This window comes from Pseudorca crassidens, chromosome 12 (assembly GCF_039906515.1).
Source record: "Pseudorca crassidens isolate mPseCra1 chromosome 12, mPseCra1.hap1, whole genome shotgun sequence".
NCBI lineage: Eukaryota > Metazoa > Chordata > Mammalia > Artiodactyla > Delphinidae > Pseudorca > Pseudorca crassidens.
The window spans coordinates 72,940,535-72,959,884 of record NC_090307.1 but is presented as its reverse complement, the minus strand read 5'-3'; the positions used below and the strand labels follow the sequence as shown (position 1 = coordinate 72,959,884).

General features: G+C 43.7%; 1 protein-coding gene across 4 annotated transcripts in view; it reads left to right on the top strand.

The window, feature by feature from the left end:
* The first annotated feature begins 263 nt into the window (after positions 1 to 263).
* GRK3 (G protein-coupled receptor kinase 3) overlaps positions 264 to 19,350 on the top strand; it is a 123,249-nt gene continuing 104,162 nt past the window's right edge. The window contains exon 1 of one of the 4 annotated variants that reach the window (XM_067700415.1): positions 264 to 466. In XM_067700415.1, coding sequence (XP_067556516.1) covers positions 354 to 466 — 113 coding nt within the window. In that variant the 5' untranslated portion in view covers positions 264 to 353. The remainder of the gene's footprint in view (positions 467 to 19,350) is intronic. The other 3 variants (XM_067700419.1, XM_067700417.1, XM_067700416.1) reach the window with 3 other exon arrangements.

Below are 19,350 nucleotides of genomic sequence, written 5' to 3'. Positions count from 1 at the left end.
CCGCAGGGACTGGGTCGGCCGGCGAAGAGGGGGCCGGGCCTGGCCGCTCCGCTCGGGCGCAGAGGAGTACTGGCCGCAGGGCGCGCGCTCCCCGCCGACTCTCGCGGAAGAGGCGGGGGCGGCGGCGCGTGCGCGGGGCCGCGGGCGGCGCGCGGGGGGCGGGGCGGGCGCGAGGCTGAGGCGCGCGGGGCGGTGAGCGGGGCGCGCGGGGGGGCGCGCGGCGGGCGGGGGCGGGCGGGGGCGCGCGGGGGGGCTGCCCCGGGGCGGCCCCCCCACGTCGGGGCGCGGCGGGCGGCGGCGGCGGGAGCGCGTCCCGTCCGGGTCCTGAGGAGCCGCCGCCGCCGCTCGCCAACATGGCGGACCTGGAGGCCGTGCTGGCCGATGTCAGCTACCTGATGGCGATGGAGAAGAGCAAGGCGACTCCGGCCGCCCGCGCCAGCAAGAAGATCGTCCTGCCCGAGCCCAGGTACCGGCTCCCCGGCCCGCGCCGCCCCCCGCGTCGCCGCCCCCCGTGGCCGCCAGCGACACCCTGCGTCCGGGAGGGTCGTGCGCTCAGCCGCCGCTGCCCCCTCGGCCGGCGACCTCGGGGAGCGGGCGCTGCAGGGCCGGCCTCGCCGTTCCCGTCTCTGAAATGGGGCATCGGAGGGCTGTTGGGGGGACTCCGGGAGAGAGCGCCCCGAAGTGCCCAGCGCGGCGCGTGGCGCGTAGCGAGCGCCCCAGCGAGGTGTGGTGAGGATGTGGTTGTGACTTCGCTGGACCAGCTCCATCCCTGTCGCCCCTTCCTGCCCCATCTCTGCCTCTCGGTCCAGCTCCATCCCTGTAGTCCTCCCTATTTCATTGCTGTGGTTCCTTCCTGCCCCATCCCTGTCCTTCCAGCCCCATCCCTATCCCTGGCCCCATCTCTGTCATCCCTGCCCTCCCCTCCAGCCCCAACATATGGTCCCCTGCCTGCCCCATCCCCGTCCCTCCTTCTGCCCCATGCTTGTCTTTCCCTTGTGCTCCATCCCGGTCGTCCCTTCCCTAGTTTCTCTTCTTTCCCCCATTCCAGCAACGGCCTCCCCTCAGCTCCCTCTGGGCGCCTTAGCTAGGGAGTGCAGGCGAGTTGCCTTTTGCCCCAGGCACTTAAATTGGTGTTTTCAGTGCTTGCTCCCCTTTGAGGTCCACCAGTCCAGTCAGCTTCCTGCACTCCTTTTCTCTTTGGTGCCTCCAGGCAGTAAGGAGTGGATTCTGACCCACCCGATTTTCTTTTTGGTACTAAGTGTGTCACCTGGTGACAGATCCACTGGTGGCACTTTATTAAAAGGTTGAAATGGGACTCACTTAAAAACGCATGTTGAATGGGTGATTCCAGGCAGGAATTTGTTGTTTAAATTACCGGCAAAGGGGCCGATTGAATTGGCGAGGGTCTTGGTGAGGTCCATACCAAGTTGTAATTTTTGTCTTAAAAATGATTATTGATGAAGTAGTAAACGGCTTGATTAGTTCATATCATTGGCACCACCCCAGAAAATATCATGCATCAGATTAATAGTGAGTTTCAAATAGTGTATCAAAGGATTAGCGTTGGATTTTTTTCCGCCTTAGCTTTCCTAATTAACAGCATCATGAGGGGTACAGCAGATGTGTCTCCTTGACACTAAATAGCTCTTGGTCGATTGATGATAAAAAGAGGCATCTTCTTTATGGTGAATTTAAGACCATGCATTTTTGTAATGTATTGGAATCTAAAACCAAAGCTGTTCTCCATTTGAAAGCATCAGTTCTTCAAGTGTTATATACATCTAAGATTGCTTAAATGTTACCTTGACGTAAGAAAAAAAGCATCTTTCTTGTGACGCTGAGGGATCATCAGATTATTTTTACAAATCCCTGAGTCCAAGCCCCACGATATAGAAAATATCTTTCCCTTTGCGTTATTTGTTGTGAAAAGTCAAATTGTGTAAACGGAGACGTGCTTCCTGGATGTTTTTTGTCTCGCTTGCCCTTCATAGCCCCTGCCTCTTTTACATTTTGCAGGGAAAAACCTACTTTGATGAGTGAAGACAAGCAGGGAAAGTAAGGGAAGAGTGGAGGCCCTTTGGAGTGTTGTGAAAGCAACACTCCTGTTCCAGACTTTAACATATCCGAAGCTCGCTGATGATCAGTGCTGTTTAAAATTTCTGGCAAGTGGGAAACTGTAAAACAGTAACCCCCAAATGAAACCTGAATTTCATTAAAAAAAAAAAACCCTCTACATTTCTATAAATGTCATATATAGTGCTTAATTTCTTTTCCTCTTTTTCTTCCTTAAGGGCAGGGAGTCCCAAATATATAAAGTGTCTATATGTAAAATCAACAAATCTTAACTCATGGACAGTTCTTTTTGAGGGGGGAGGGTGATATATAATATTACTAAAATTAGGAACTGCTGTTCATTTTTTTTTCTTGGTGTTTTGAACTTAATATGACTTCTGCTTTTTTCAATGTCCCTCTTAAGAACATACTTACGTGCTTAGGGTATTCACTTACTTGTGTGAAGGCCTTTGTTTTCGGTGGCATTCTTTGGTAATGCTTTCTTTTAGGGCAGAATCAGTGACCTGCCAGCAGATTTCTCATGACATTTTAGAACTGAGACATATCAACAGGAGAGTAATTTTAGGAAGCGGCTCTTCAGTAATTGTTATTCTGTTGCTGTTTTGTTTTTAAATAGACTCGAATTAGGCCATTGGAACCTCCTCCAGAGATTCCAATTTGTTTTGAGTTTATCTCAACTGGCTTTAGTTTTGTGCTGTGACCATTTACATAGTAACTGCCACTCCTTGTGCTGTGTTAGGATTCTGGTACATAGAGATTATGAGGTAAAACATCTTGCACATTTTTTCTCCACGACTGTATAGCAGTTAGTGGCCTACCTGCTCGATTTTGGGATGGGGCTGAGAGGTTGGGGGGATTTCTAGCTCTGGTTAAGCAAGTTAATTTCATCTTGAACTGCCTCAGCATCATGACTCAAAAGCCTGGTGTGATTTCGCTCTTTGGTAAAGGATACAGGTAACATGTTTTCTGATAAGAGTTTCTGTCTCAGCTTCATTTTGGGGTAAGCCCTGTGATCACCAGTCTTGGGCATTCTTGAAAAAGAGGTTTAGCTTTGTATTTTCAGTATCTAAATGGGAAGCATAAAACTTGCCATTGGTCTATCCTGAGTGACTTTTCTTTCCAGCTAATTATTTGAAGCCACTGAGTATTCTGTGTGCTTCCTTATTTCACTTACTTTGCCTTTTCCCCAGTTTTGCACAGAAAGGCAACAGAATGAAGCAATAGCTAGCTAATTTCAATGAAGTGCGGGGTGTGCAGTCCCCTGCCTATTACGGGAGAATCTCAGAAAATGGAACGTTCCACCCTGGGGAGATTTTGCTTCTCTGAGATGGCAAGAGGCAACCATTTTGTTAGGCTGACATATTATTCAGTTAACGAACCAATGAGTGCAAATTCTGGAAAAGTTTCCTATTTGTTCAAATTATATAGCTGCTTTAGTTTACTGAAACATTTGTCGAGCTAATGTCGCTGATGCGCAGGCCCAGCTCATTCATGTGTGCATGCCAGTTGTTTTATGCCATGTCAGAGAAGAAACGCTTTTATTTAATAGGGTCTAATTCAGAAGCCAAGGCCTACAAAGGGTCAGCATCTTAAGCCCTGGAGGGCTCAAGGCAGCTTTTCCCCTGGGCTCACTACTCTTGTAACTTTTTCCGCACAGAGTGAAATTCAGTTGACTTGAGGTCACACACACTTGCAAGAGGTTGAGTCACGTAAAATCCATCTTTCCTCTGGTGTTTCATTTCTGTTCAGTGGACGTTGAAAATTTAGGATCATCCATCACAAAGCTTGTCCTTTCCAAGTGTTCACACGCTGTGCTAGGAAGGTCTGAAAACATTTTAAAGAGCCTTTCTAAGTTTCCGGGAGCATTTTAGACCGTCCTGAAAAAGGTGTGTGATACTGTTTATTCCATTAATTCAGTACCTGGTTGTAGAGGTGTTTTCCTGAGCCAAGCAGAGGGCTACTGTGACCACCCTGGCCGCAGCCTCTTCCTTCAAGGGGCTTACAGTCTAGTGGCAAATACACTGGGAGTTGAGAAAGATGTTTCCTTTCATGTGCAGTTGCTTGAAGGTTCTGTTTAACTGTGGACAAGTAGCACGGAGTGGCTTTTGCTATTCTGTATTCACGGAACACATTATATCTGCCCAGTGTCTTACAGTAATTTGTTAACGATCTCCTTTGAAGAGCTGTTTAGCTGTAACATATATAGTAATATGGTAGTGTGCATCTTCCTATTTTTAAAACTATCATGGGTAATTGATCTTGAAAAATAGCTCTGTTTTCTTCTGATGTGGAAATGGGGTTTATTCTGTAATTTCCCCAACTCCAGTCAGCGAGTGAGTGGTGGGTGACTTGAAAGATTCCCCTCCGTTTGGGTTGGAGGGTATTCTATGCCTGCAAGCCCAACTCTGAACTGAAAAGTTAAGGTTGAAAGAAGGAACAGCCTTCAGGAAGAAAGCACTCTATCGTCGATAGGAGCATTTCTATGCATAGAACAGTGGTGGTGGTCTTGCTTCTTTTTCTCTATGCGACACTTTCCAAATGTAATTTGTTTTGACCTTTCAGTTACTACTTCATTCTCGGTCAAAGTTAATTTGTGCCAGCGACTTGAAGATGTAAGTGTGGTGTGTGATCGGCAATTCTTAGAAATAGACGTTCCAGTGCAGTCAGTTTGGGACCCAGAATATGCCCAAGTCAAGCGTTGTGAAAGGTTTTGCATCGAGAGCCCAGTCGATGTCTTTGAGGTACAGGCAGTCCCAGCTTTTAGAAGCGATGTGTTCTCAGAGACAGCCTCTTAAAAACACCTCCTCGGTACACTGAATCGGGTTTTGCCAAACATCTGTGTGGACGGGGACGGACACTGTTGGATCAGATGTCACAGCTCAAAGAAGGGACGCTTCTGTCTTTATCGTGGCAAGCAGAGTAAGAGATGCCACGGAGTAGAGAGGGCACCCGGGGTCCCTGCGACCCCGACAAGCGAGAGAGAAGTTTAAATTCCATGAAGTAGTGATATGACAACTACCATTTGCCGAGAGCTCGCCCTCTGCCAGGCAGTTTGCATCGTGAGTGTATCTGTTCCCCACAACGGTCCTATCAGGTCGTTAGCATCAGCTCCGTTTTCCCAAAGGAGCAGGTGCTCAGGGAGGTTTAGGAACTCAGTCCAGGTGACAGCTGAATGTGGCCGAGGCAGGTGCAGGATTCAAGCCCAAGTGTCCCAGAATCTGGGTCCTTTCCACCTTGCTATGCTGTCTCACTAGAAAGAATAGCGAACACCCCCCACGTCTCATTTTGCAGGGAATGGATGAAATCGCGAAACTTTTTTTTTTTTGGTTGGGGAAAAATCATTCTGCGTGCCGATTCGATCAGCTGCCAGGGTGGCATTGGGAAAGTCAGGACCGACCTCGCAGACTGATCGAGACCCGCTATTCCTCTGGGACCTGCGAAAACGGTAATTATGACTAAGTGAATAAGCAGTTTCTGCCTTTTTCCCAGGAGGAGCTCAGGGGTTAAATGCCTGTTCTGTTTAATAGGAGAAGGGCAATCTCGCTGCCGTTAATGAGAAATTGTATAATAATAGACCGCCTCACCCCCTGGCCACCCAACGGGATTTCTCTCTTTTATCATTTAGAAAAAAAGGGCAGCTCAGGCTGCTTACCTCCCACCTGCCCCCCACCCCCAATTTTCCATATCTGAGAAAAGGGTAAAAGGGACAAAACAATATTTTGGGCTTTATTTGCAGTAAAAATCACTTCCTCATTCAAATAATCTTCCTCTGTTAATAAAACTGTGTATTTGAAGATGGCTGTAGGTGAAAATGCATTCTGTGTGCCTGATGGTCTGTCCTTAGTCTCTGGACTTAAGTGGTGGGGAAATGGAAATGATGTACTTGGCAACTTTTGCTTTCTGGTTGTTGAATCATTTGTCAGCTAAGTCATTTGCATGCTAATGAGGTTGTTCTGGACCGCCTCTGCTTCTCCTCTTTTTCACTTCTTTATCCTTCTCTGTTTTTATCACTGATTAGAAGTTAGAACCCCTGGGCCTTTTGGGACTGCTGTATGGGTCTGAAATGCATCAGGCTCCCCATATCCTGTAAATATTTCTCCTAATTTTGGAAGTCTTCTTTTGGGTCACCTGTGCTTTGGCTTCAGTGTGAAGCCAAAGCCCATTGTAGTACTTTATAGGACCATAAAGAGAAAGCCCCTTAGAGAATACAGTGAAAATATTTTTGCAGCTCATATATTTTGTGACTGATTGTTTGTAAGAGTCAGCTTTGACCCAGCCTTGGACTTGTACTCTTTTGCTCTCATTTCCTTCTTCCAGGGTTTCAGGAGCAGGAAAAAGTGATTCTATGGAAGTAGCCCATATGAAAGTAGCCTGGCCAGACCTTTATCCTTAGTGAACTTGAAGGCCAGTTGTCATCACTGGCCCCTCATTTTCCTGTGCCCTCCCTCCTACCTGCCGTACTGTACTAAAAGAGAAAGTTCTAGACTAGGAAGTATGACCCTGATTCCACTGGCAATTTGCCGTGGGCCGTTGGTAAGTCACTTAAATTCAGTTCAGTATTAAATTCAGTGTATTCAGTTTCCCCATCTGTACAATATGATATCTATTCCTTTTTGATCACAGAATGTCCAAATAAAAATCTGTCTCTTGAGAGCATTTTCTATCCATACATTTGTGAGCAGGAGAGAACATTCATTTCAAACACAGAAAACTCAAGAGAAAAAAGATCGGAAGCAGTGTGAAAAGATAATTTTACTTTAATTTAATTTATTGGTTGTGATTTATATGCAGTATGAGACATAACACCTTAAAAAAAGTACAAAACAGTAGGAGATAAAAGCAGTATTGCACGGAGACCCTTGTGCCACGTGCTCAGAGGGGGTGGGCTCGGGAGGCAGGACTTCTGAAAAGTTAGAATGTTGACCCCTAGACCCATAAGTAGGTGCATTTCCCAGATTTCTCCTCAGTGTTCTTCCTCTAGCTGTTTGTTGTAATACTGTTTGTCTAGAACCTTCTGCATGTGGTGCTTTGCGTGGTTCTTTTCCTTTCTTTCCTCCTTCCTCCCTTTTTTCTTCCCTCCTTCTTTCCCTCCCTTTTTCCCTCCCTTTACTTCCTTCCATCCATCCATCCATCATCCAGTAGGCTCTGGGCTATATTGGCTTCAGTACCTAAGAGTTCACAAGCGTGCCACTTTTAAATATAGATAACTAAGCAATTAAGAGAGTTGACATCCTCAAAAGGTCTTTGCTTCAGTAAAATGCACCAAAAATCATAATCTAAAAGCAGCTGGCTTCAGCGTATTAGGCATAAGGTGACGCACTCTAGTCTTCCTCAGACATTCAAAGATCGCATCTTAATAACATAGCATTGTCATATCTCATGTTTGAAAAGATCTTGGAGGGCATCCAGTCTAGTCCTGCATTGGGTGGGCGAGCTCCCTCTCTAGCATCCAGCCAGGGTCATCTTTGGGGAGCATCTCTGGAAGCTCCGTGGTGTTGGAAAGCTCTCTTTGTAATTCATTCTGCACACAAGTCTCTTGCTCTCCTTTTGTGGGCTTGCAAAACAAGTTTAATCCCGCCCCAAAGTAATGCATCTTCAGACATTTGAAGGCAGCTACCCCAGCCCAGAGTGGCTGCTATGGGAAGCTGTCCCCCATTCCTTTAGTTGTTCCTCATATCATGCTGAAGTCTGCACATTGCTCTGTAATCCACGCTCATCAGTCTGAACATTACCTAGCTGAGTAAGAATATTAAAATTGATGAAGACTAAAAAGGTATCTGCAGAGTTACTGTAATGAATTTAGTGATGGCAAAACTGTTAAATCCAAAATCAAGTGTATGGTCAAGTCCCTTTAAAAGTTCCATTATAGGGAGAACCTTTTTGGTTCCTTGAATGATTTTAAAATACATTATACCGGTTTGATTAGGGGATTGTTTCCATTAGTCAAAGTTTGGAAGTTAGGCATGGGTTACATGTGTTTTGTGACAGTGACTGCCCTTTGCCAAGTGCAAAGTGAGTGCTAGGCACTGTGTATTTCTTAGATAATCATGGGCTAAACTATTTCAGGAAGAAAACGAGCTTCAATTAAGTTGAAAAGATCATCTTCTGAGGGTTAGAGAGCGTATGTTTCATATATTCCAAAACTTACAACTCTAGTAGCTGTGGGAAGCAGCAAGTTTCTTCATTTGCAGCAAGAAAACTTTCTTGATTAACACCTCCTTGGTATTTGTATTTTGTGTCATTAAGTCAATCCGTTGCTCTTTATTATCTAGAAAGGTAACTGGTTATATTTTCAGGTCATTTGTTCTAAATTTTCTATATCTGTATTGCTTTCAGTAAGGATTTAAGTTGAAAATGAACTGAGATGGGAAGGCATTTACACAGCTGTTAAATACTGCAGGCTTTCATTTTGCATCATGAAAATGTTTAAGGCTTTGATGACATTTTCGATGTATCTTCTTTGAAAAGTACAAGGCTTTTGCTGTTGGGTATAAGGGTGGGGGGCGTCTATACCCCATGTAGAAATGGAACTAATCCTAATAGAAAAGGTCAAGGGACTTTCATATTCATCCTTTTTTTTTTAACATCTTTATTGGAGTGTAATTGCTTTACAGTGGTGTGTTAGTTTCTGCTGTATAACAAAGTGAATCAGCTATACATATATCCCCATATCTCCTCCCTCTTGAGTCTCCCTCCCACCCTCCCTATCCCACCCCTCTCGGTGGTCACAAAGCACCGAGCTGATCTCCCTGTGCTATGCCGCTGCTTCCCGCTAGCTAGCTATTTTACATTTGGTAGTATATCATATTCATCTATAAAAGGCCTTGCTTTTCTCACCTACATGTACTGTTTCTTTTCTCATAATGATACCCTAACTGGGACAGGGATTACGCAATAATCACGACAACATTAAGCGTAGAGTAGAGTGTAAAGTTTTCCTGCTCTCTTTTTGTGTTCCATTTTGGAACCGCTCCTTCTGTTTTGTTTCCAGTGGCTGTGGAGGAAAATTTATTATTTTATGCAAAACATCCCAAGTAGAATTGGGCTAGGAGGGGAAGGTGTTCTCTGCACAATAGTAGTTTCCAAGCAAGGGATGAGAGGATGCTTATGTTAATAACCCCCACCCCCACCCCCGCCCCCGCCCCTCCAAAGAAAAAACTGTAGGAGTTTTGTGTTCGGGGATTTCTTAGGGTTTAATCATTTGGTTTCTTTCTTTCTTTTTCTTTTTTTTTTATTTTAATTCCACGTGGAAAATCAGCCAGCCTCTTTATGTTTGTGTCCTTTAAATAAAGTGCCCTGCTTGAGAGGGGATTGGTATTTCAAATTAATTATTTTTTTACAATTCAGGTTACTCTGTAAGAGAAGCTTATTTTCTCTGGCCATGTCATGCTGGAACAGTCTGATGAACTGGAGGCTGGACGCTCCTTCCTGTAAGATCAGAATTTGAAGTTAAACATTATGGCCTGTGGGTGTCTCACAAGTCTCTGGTATAGGGTAGATGGTGGCAGAACAGTAGAAAAAGCCAGACTCCAGTTCTGAAGGGCCTCAGTGGTTCTAACCTGATAACATTCTTTCCCTGCTCTTAAGAAACAGTCTCCAGACCTGGGGTGTGGATTGGATCAGTATTAAAATGATCATGATGGGAGATCTACTTGCTGGGCTTAACAGTTAGGTCTGACTGTGTTAACTTGTTAAACCCAATGACATCTGATGGTCATCTGTTTCATATTTATGCAAGAGATTTGAATTCAGAGCACAAAAAACCCCACTAATACTTGTATATAGCGCCTTGTAGTTTTACACGTATTGACTCTTTCTTGTTAGTTTTTACAGTTATTCTCTGTAGTTGGTAGACATTTGAAAAAGAAAAAAGAAAATTACTCCAGACATGTCCATGTGGAGACAATGAGAGGGGTATTTTGTCTGTTTGGGGGAAAGCTGGTACTCTCCTGGGACACCAGTGTCTTTCCTGTGGTCCTGGGGGCTTCCCCCTGCCCTTCAGACTCAGAAACTGGATTCTGTCATGGCACTGAGTCTCTCTCTGCCTCTTACTGTGAAGTTCACATCCATCAGCTGAGTCGGCCTGACTAACGCCTTCTCTTCTCTTCTCTTCTTCGAGCCCGGTGGTTCTTATTTAAAGACCCCTTTGAGAATCCGACGAGGTAGAGGCTCCCACCCCTCAAAGTGCACTGACTCACACGGTCGATTTACCTGAAAAGCCAGACTGTAGGTGGAGTGTCGGATTTGCTGCTTTACACTCAGCACTCATTCTCAGGAGCCTTGTGCCTGAAGTCCCCATGACCGGAGAGTTCTCCCCTGCAGGCGGCCCTCGTGGAAGTGATGCTGTCCTCAGAAGGTGACACAGGTGGCGCAGGCCTGTGGCTGGAGGGGTCAGAAGGCCTAGCCCCCTGGCTCGGCAGCTGCAGTAGCTGGGACCAGGTCATTTCTCCAGGGGGTGGCTTTACCCTGGATGTGGAATCCTGGAATTCCCTGACAGTGAGAGGCCCCTGTCCACATATTCATGTTTCCTGCTCTCACTGGTGCCAGGCCCCCACTGGATTCGATCCTAATTTATATTTAGGATATAAATTCCTGTGACACATTGTATGGAGATACAGAACGTCCCGCATCTCAAATAACTGAAGCCACAGCTTGTTAGCCGAGGAGCCTTTGGCATTTCTCTGCCCTTTGTGTTATGTGTTGATTTAAAATTTTCATTCTCCGAGAGCAAGCTTTTGCCCTTATTTTCAGATTCTTGGAAACGGCTCCACAATACTCATCATCCCCGTTTTAGGAGGAAGTTCAGGTTCAGAGAGAAGCTAATTGCTCAGGATCACCTTGATAGCAAACGGCACAGTTGAGCCTCAGTTCAAATTCTGTGCATTTTAATAGACAACCTCAGACTGCCTTCCGCCACATGAATCTTCTAAACAAAGAAGTTTCTTGGATTTGGGTAGCGGAACATTGTCAATTTCAGATGCTAGTAACACAGTTTGAAATGCATTGTCTTCGTTCAGTTGGGTGATCTACTACAGGGATCTGATGAGGTGATCCAGTAGCTTACATATATTGATACTTTCATTATTTTCCTACCTCAGACACACTTTTGTAATTTCAGATGCACCCGTATTTCAAAAGCAAAATTAAAATTCACGTCTCTCCCTGTCTGTAGGTAAATGGGGATCTTTGGCTTGAACATACTTGTCAGTTACTCTAGATGCATTAAGGATTTTTTTATGTTACATTTATTAATCTTGTTAGTGGTACCTTCTAAATTGTGGTAGAAAATAAATGAAGCAGGTTGCCTATTAAACCTTCATACAGAAAGGTCGTTGAGCTCACATTGGGATGGGGTTCTGTTTGTCAGAGACACTTTAGTGACCCAATCCACAGCTCAACTTCTTCACCTGCTCTCCCCGAAAAAGAAATTCCCCAGGTAAAACGCCTTATTGATCACTACTGGCAGTGAAAATGGAGGACCAACTCTGTCTCTGGAAAGCGGCAATGAAAAAGGTAAAGAATTAAGCATTTATCTTACCTTTCAGTACGAACTACATTTTAAGGTAACCAGAACTCCCTCGTTGGTCATGGGAGATTCATCTTTACAGAAGAATAGCAGCAAATCAGAAGGAATGATGGAATTAGAAAAAGAAATCATCGTTTTGCAAGTTTACTGAAAGTATTGATTTAGGCAAAGATCATCAGTGTATGAAACCACTAAATGAAAGGTAGGTGGGGGAATTTTAAGTGGAGAGGTCAGACTCTCACCATCTGAATTTTCACATCACTAACGTTGGGGCTCAGGACAGGCCGACCCCAAAATAGGCCAAAGTGGCGTACTGATTATTTTGAATTAAGGTTACTTAAGAAACAACCAATGGAAGAAGAACACTTTGACCCTCCTTTGTCTCCAGAAAGCAGGAAATAAATCTCCCATGTGAAAGGTACCCTCCCCGCCCCAGGAGGTAGAGAGACATCCTTATCACCAGAGATGGCAAATTCGGCCCGGCGAAAAGGCTGTGTAAACAAACCTTGTTATTACTTCTTCACTAATTTATGACCCGAAGCCCAAATGTCTTTGTCTTGTCGGTTCTTCACAGATTTATTGTTTCTTTGTCTAAGAAGTATAAAAGCCACCTGCTTTGGTCCTTTCTTTAGGTCCTATTTCTGTGAGACTTCTGTACCTATGAATTAAATTTGTCCTTTTCTCCTGTTACTCTGTCTTGTGTCCATTTAATTATTAGACCGGCCTAAGGAACTCAAGAAGGGGAGGGGGGAACTTCCCCCTCCCCAACGCTGAGGAGAAATAAATGCGTCTCCTTGTATGGGGCAATATGAAGACTATGTAGTGAGTATTCCTGCCCCCAAAGGTGGACTTGCACGGACTCAAGCTCAGAGCTGACTTTCAGCTCACAGGACACACGGAGGTAGAAGAACAGATTGAGTGACCTTATGAGGAAGCAAACAGGCAAATCCAGAATGGGGGGTTTTCCTCCAGGACTGCGGTCCTGGTTTCCTCAGTAAGTCACTGGCATGAAGATAAAAAGTGGGTGGTGGGGATGGACAGGTGCTCGAGAGTAAAACAGATTTCAGAGATATAATCATCAAATGAATGTGTGGATCTTGATTTGATCTTGATTCAAACCCAACTGTATGAAAGACACCTCTGAGAGAATCCTGGAAATTTGGTTTAGGAAATGGGTATTAGATCTTCAGGATTTATTGTTACTTCCAGGGTGGGGTTGGGAAGTGATAACGGATCATGCTTATTGGAAGGAAAATGTCCATAGTTTTTAGAAATGCAGATAGAAGTAGTAAAGGTAAAACAACATGTAGTCTGAGATTTGCTTTAAAACGCTTTAAAAAAACGGAGGAAAAGTGAAGGGGAGGATGAACGTAGCAGACTAAAATCTTGATAACTGTTCCTGAGGTGTTGATTGACGGGTTATGGGCATTCATTCTACCATTCTCTACTTTTCGCATGTTTTTTTTTGGCGGTACGCGGGCCTCTCACTGTTGTGGCCTCTCCCGTTGCGGAGCACAGGCTCCGGACGCGCAGGCTCAGCGGCCATGGCTCACGGGCCCAGCCGCTCCGCGGCATGTGGGATCTTCCTGGACCTGGGCACGAACCCGTGTCCCCTGCATCGGCAGGCGGACTCTCAACCACTGTGCCACCAGGGAAGCCCTACTTTTTGCATGTTTGAAAAATTTTACAAGAATTTTTAAAACCAGTAGAGAAGATCGCTTTGTGTGAGGATCAAGGCTGTCTTCAGGTAGGGCTGACGATAACCTCGTTGTTGTCCCAATGTCACGTGTAACCAGCACTGGTGACTTAGGATATAAATTCCTGTGACACATCGTATGGAGATACAGAACGTCCAGCATCTCAAATAACAGACTGAAGGAAGACTGATGTGCTTTTTGGAAACTGCATTAGATGACTGAAAGAGAGCCTCTGTGACACTGATTGCAAAGATATGGATAGAGTTGTAATAAATGCATTTGCAACCAGAGTTCTGACTCATCCAAGTCGTGTGGACAGATTTACAACCTTTTGACTGGAAGACTCCTCATCGAAGGATGAGAAAAAAAAAAAAAGATGGAAAAAGATTATCCAAGAGAGAAAGCATATTAAGACGTGAAACTTACTGTATCCATTTACTCACTGAGTATGGAAGACTTCACTGAGCCTCATTCAGTCATGAATATCTATTAAATCATAGCTCTGATGTTTACATTTAGCATGCTATTTAAGATGATCTATCCTGTAAGCATACTTTCCATGCCTAATGAGACTCTGCAATGTAATTCTCTCTCACTGAGGTTACTTTAACAACTTTCTATTTTTAAATTATGTGACTATTAACTTGTCAAAACATTTCAAAATTATTTATTTATTTTGCGGTACACGGGCCTCTCACTGCCGTGGCCCCTCCCGTTGCAGAGCACAGGCTGCGGATGCGCGGGCCCAGCAGCCATGGCCCACGGGCCCAGCCGCTCCAAGGCATGTGGGATCTTCCCGGACCGGGGCACGAACCCGTGTCCCCTGCATCGGCAGGCGGACTCCCAACCACTGCGCCACCAGGGAAGCCCTCAAAATAATTTCTTTAAAAGAAGTGTTTTCTAATGTGTTGCTCTAAACCAGACCTCACCAACATTTTACCAATAAGACTGGTATGAAGAAAAACAAAACTTTAAGAGAAGTCAAAACAATTCTGGATAAATGGGAGAGTTACAAGATATTTCTAGACAGGAAGACTCAGTATTGAAAAGATGTCAGTTCTCTTCAAATTAACCTATCCCAATCAGAATCCACGTGAGAATTTTAAAGAATGTGATAAGCTGATCCTCATTCATGTAGAAGAGAAAAAAGGGCAAAAATAACCGATAAAATTTTGAAAAAGTTAAACAGCAGGGGTCTGTCCTACCGAATATAAAACATTGCTATAGGAATTAAAACAGTATGGTCTTGTTACAGGCACAGACACATAAGTCTTGTTTCAGGCACATAAGACACATAAGTGGCAGCGCATGCAAAAATCTCCTGTGTATGCATATTTATATTCATCTATATGGTAAAATTGGAATTTGGCTTGTGAGCAAAGGTAGCATTTTGAGTCTGTCGGGGAAGGGATTGTGCATGATAGCTGGCCATCAGGTAAAGTCATAACCCCTCCACACTGTAAAAAAATAAATTCCTGAGTAAAAAAAAATAAATTCCTGAGCTCTGATGAGATGATCATCAAAATATTAAAAATAGAAAAACATGAGAGAATATATTTTTGTTACTCTGGGATATAAAGGGCTGTCCCAGGTGAACCCCAAACCTGGAAACCATAAAGGAGAAAATGAATGAATACATGACACAGATGAAGAGTTCTTGTGTGATAAGTGGTATCACGTACCAAATTAAAAGATGAGTAGTTGAAAAATTCCACTGGATGATCTTATACGGAGCAAGTTTTACTTTGTAAATCTGTTTGCCTAGAGAGTTCTTGTTCTCTGAGGTTCTGGCCTGGTTCACATTGTCTTAGGGAAGAACTGTGGGAGACAAGGAAGCTCAGCAATTGTATCCAAGTCAGCATTTTTGCCAGTTGTAGAAACAAAGTGTCATCTGTCAGTCCTCGGAAAGGAAGTGTTTGCTTTATACATTTATTTATTTTTTGGCCACACTGCAAGGCACGTGGGATCTTAGTTCCCCGACCAGGGATCGAACCCGAGCCCCCTGCAGTAGAAGCGCAGAGTCTTTACCACTGGTCCGCCAGGGAGGTCCTGAAGTGTTTGCTTTAAAAAAAAAAGCCATGAAAAGCTGGACATTAATCTCAAGGGTGGTAATTTAGGTATTCTCGCGTAGTTAGAAAACAAAGTGAGTCCAAAAGTGGACGCTGTATGTTGTCTGGCAGTTTTCTCTGTGTGTGTTTCTTTTTAACCTGCTGCCGTCCTTTGTCCGTTTCCTTCAATTATTCGGTGCAGGCTGGCGTGGCTTATCAGATGCTGCACGAGTGGTCCCGTTGCTTTCTCTGTCACCTCATCTTTGCCAGGGGCCCCTTGGGATCCGGAGTTCAACTGTGTTGCACTAGACTCTGTAGGCCCCTGTGATTGCCCCTGTTGACAGGTACCTGTGACACTGCGTTGGGACTCCCTGCTTACTCCACTGTCACCCCTCTAGACATGGCCCCCTTCAGGGCAGAGACCGGGTGGACCCACTGTGTATTCTGAGTGTCTTGCACAGTGCCTGGCTCGTGGAAAGGAGACACTTCCTCTCTTGGATGAACGAGTGATTAAGTGAACAGGCGATGGATACGGAGGTGTGTATGTTTACAATACACTGTGGGAAGTGATACAGTGGTGCCTGACACGCAGTGGAAACCGAAGTAAGAGGGCTTGCCTCTGTAGGGGTTGGCGAAGGCCAGTGACCCTGACCTGGCTCCTGGAGGCTGAGCAGGTTTTCACGTGAGGAGAGGCATTAGTGGGAATGGCATTAACAGAATTACAGAGCAGTGAAGAAATCCTGCGTGGCTACCGTGTGAGGACAGAGGGAAGGTATGGTTGATGAGGTAGCCTGGGGCCTCTTTGGAAATGCTCCCCATAACGTGCCAGCGAGTTTGGACATTGGGCAAAATGTGAGGCCCTTGGGGTCTTTTTTTAAAAACTTATTTTATTGATTTAAATCAATAAAACTTATTTTATTGATTTACAGTGTTGTGTTAATTTCTGCTGTACAGAAAAGTGATTCAGTTATACATATATATGCATTCTTTTTCATATTCTTTTCCATTATGGTTTATCGCAGTATATTGAGTCTAGTTCCCTGTGCTATACAGTAGGACCTTGTTGTTTATCCATTCTCTATATAATAGCTTGCATCTGCTAATCCCAAACTCCCAATCCATCCCTCCCCCTCTCCCCTTCCCCTTTGGCAACCACAAGTCTGTTCTCTATGTCTGTGAGTCTGTTTCTGTTTTGTAGATAAGTTCATTTGTGTCATATTTTAGATTGCACATGTAAGTGGTATCATACGGTATTTGCCTTTCTCTGTCTGACTTACTTCTCTTAGTATGATAATCTCTAGGTCCTTCCATGTTTCTGCAAATGGCATTGTTTCATTCTTTTTTTATGGCTGAGTGATATTCCATTGTATATATATACACCACATCTTTACCCATTCATCTTTTGATGGAAACTTAGGTTGTTTCCATGCCTTGGCTATTGTAAATAGTGCTGCTATGCCTTGGGATCTTTTAAATGAGAGAATTCCATGAAAAATGGCTCTTAGGAACAAGGAGGATGCTCCCGGCCCTCCTACGGACTCTCCTTGGCTCCAGTTTTCCCATCCTCTGATGCTTATTCCACACAGACAGCAAGGTAGCCATCAAATGAAGCTGCTTCTCTGTTGTTGCTGATGCAAACGTATTTTGAGAGAAAGATAAATGGATTCAAAAATGATTATTGTAACCAATTTGAAGGGACGGTTTAGATCACAAAGTTTTAGTAACTCTGATTAGGTAAACTTGATGAACCCATAACTTTGTTCATCCTTCATACTGTATCTGTTCGGGGTAACTTTTGTATTGATGGTGTGGTTCTTTTTTTTTTTTTTGCCAGTGAAGTTCAATTATGTTTAGTGTCACTTTAATATTAGGTAATATATTGCAAAAGAAAAGGCATTAAAAACAGGATGTGGATTGTCAAAATATTGGAGGAAAAACCACAAAGGAATTCACATTTAGCTTAATTGGGCTGTGGTCTCCTGAATATAGATCGTCTCACGTGCTGTTGTTTAATGCTATGCAAATTGCATACAAGACTTTTCTGTCAAAGATCTGGTGAACCGAGGAACCTTGGGAAGAGCTGACAGTATGAAAACTCCTTTTGGGGGAGTTGAATCTTGGTATGATTGCTTAGTTACCCTATCTTAAAAAAAGCCTGCCTTTTGGGTTTCTTGACGGTCGTAACGATAACAGCTCTTATTTAGGCAGGGCTTCTAACAAAGCCATCTTGCTTAATCTTCACAACTACCTTATGTGTGACTAGTTTTTTTAGGTGATGTGTCACATATTATTTGAAATATTTGTTTAGACGCATTTTACTTTGGACATCAGAATAGAACAGAATTAAACTTCACATAGAATATAGAGACTTTTAATAATGGGAGGTATCCACAGTCATCCTTTGGCCAGTAGAGAGCAGATATCTGCTCTTTAAACTACTTCAGTAGTAGAAAAAATTTTTAAATTATGATACAATATTTATTATACTTACCTTGCATTTATGTAGCAGCACCCCAGTAGGTCATGACAGGTAGGGTTGGTATATCACCAACCAGTTGGTATTAAATAAAAAAAAACCATTATGCCCCCAATCGGTATAGTATTATACATAGTAAGTATATATGCTTATTTTGATGAGGCATGTAAAGTAATGGTCCAGGAATCTGGAGGCCATATTTTGATTTTTTTCAACTTTCTGTAATGAAAATTTCAAACATGTACAGGAGAGAATCATACAATAAATTTGTTGCCACCACTCAGCTTTATCAATAATCAACACGTAACCAATCTTGTTTCATCCATACGTTGTTTCCTTTAGGTTATTTTGAAGCATACCTAGACATGGTATATATCATTTCATCTGTAAATATTTCTGTATTTCTAAAAGATAAGAGCTCCTAAAATACCCAACATAAGCATAACACATTGCTACTGCTAAAAAAGTGATACTTGCTTAATATCATAAAATATTCAATCTGTATTCACATTTCTTCAGTTTTTTTACAAGAAATTTTTTTTTACTTGAATTGAGTTTTAAATAAGGTTCGTATGTTACACCTGATTGTTATTTCTTTCAAGTCTTTTTTGAACTATAGGTTCCCTGTCATTTTCCCTCTTGAAATTTTTTGTTGAAGAAACTGGGTCATCTGTTGTGTAGAGTTGCCCACACCCAGGATTTTGCTGATTGCATCCTTGTGGTATGATGATGATGATAATATCTCCAGCTTTATTGATGTAATTCATGTGAAATAAACTACACATATTTCAAGACTGCCCGCAGATGCCAGCTGCAGTATGTGTCTAAGGTCTACCTGCATTTCTGCCTGACTGACCACACAGTTTGGGCTTCCCATGACCTTCTTAGGTTTGAGATTTCACTAGAACAACTCACAGAACTCAAGAAAGTCCTACGCCTATGATTATTTTTACTGTAAAGGGTACATCTCAGGAACTGCAAAGTGGTTGTTACGTAGGGCAAGGCCTCATGGGAAGAAGCGGAGTACAGAGCTTCCACACCCTCTCCAGGAGTGCCACCCTCCCAGCACATTGACGGGTTCATCAACCTGGAAGCTCTCCTGACCTCATCGTTCTAGAGTTCTTATTCAAGTTTCATTACACAGGCCCCATTGATTAAATCATTGGCTGTTAGTAACTGAACTGAGTCTCTAGCCTCCTGGAAATCAAGTGGTAGGGCTGAAAGTTCCAATCGTCTAATCACATTATTGGTTCCTCTGGCGATCACTCCTGTCCTGAAGTTGTCTAGGGTTTTTCCAAGTCACCTCATTAGCATAAACTCAGGTATGGGTGAAAAGGGCTCCTTATGAATAAGACATTCCCGTCACTCAGGAAATTCCACCGGTTTTAGGAGCTCTGTGCCAAGAAGCAGGACAGAGACCAAATATCAATACATATATTTTTAATTTTACTGTATATATCATTTCCCAAAGTTTGCTCTTGCCTCTTTGTTATCAAACAATATGTACTCTTTTTGTTTTATTTTTTAAAT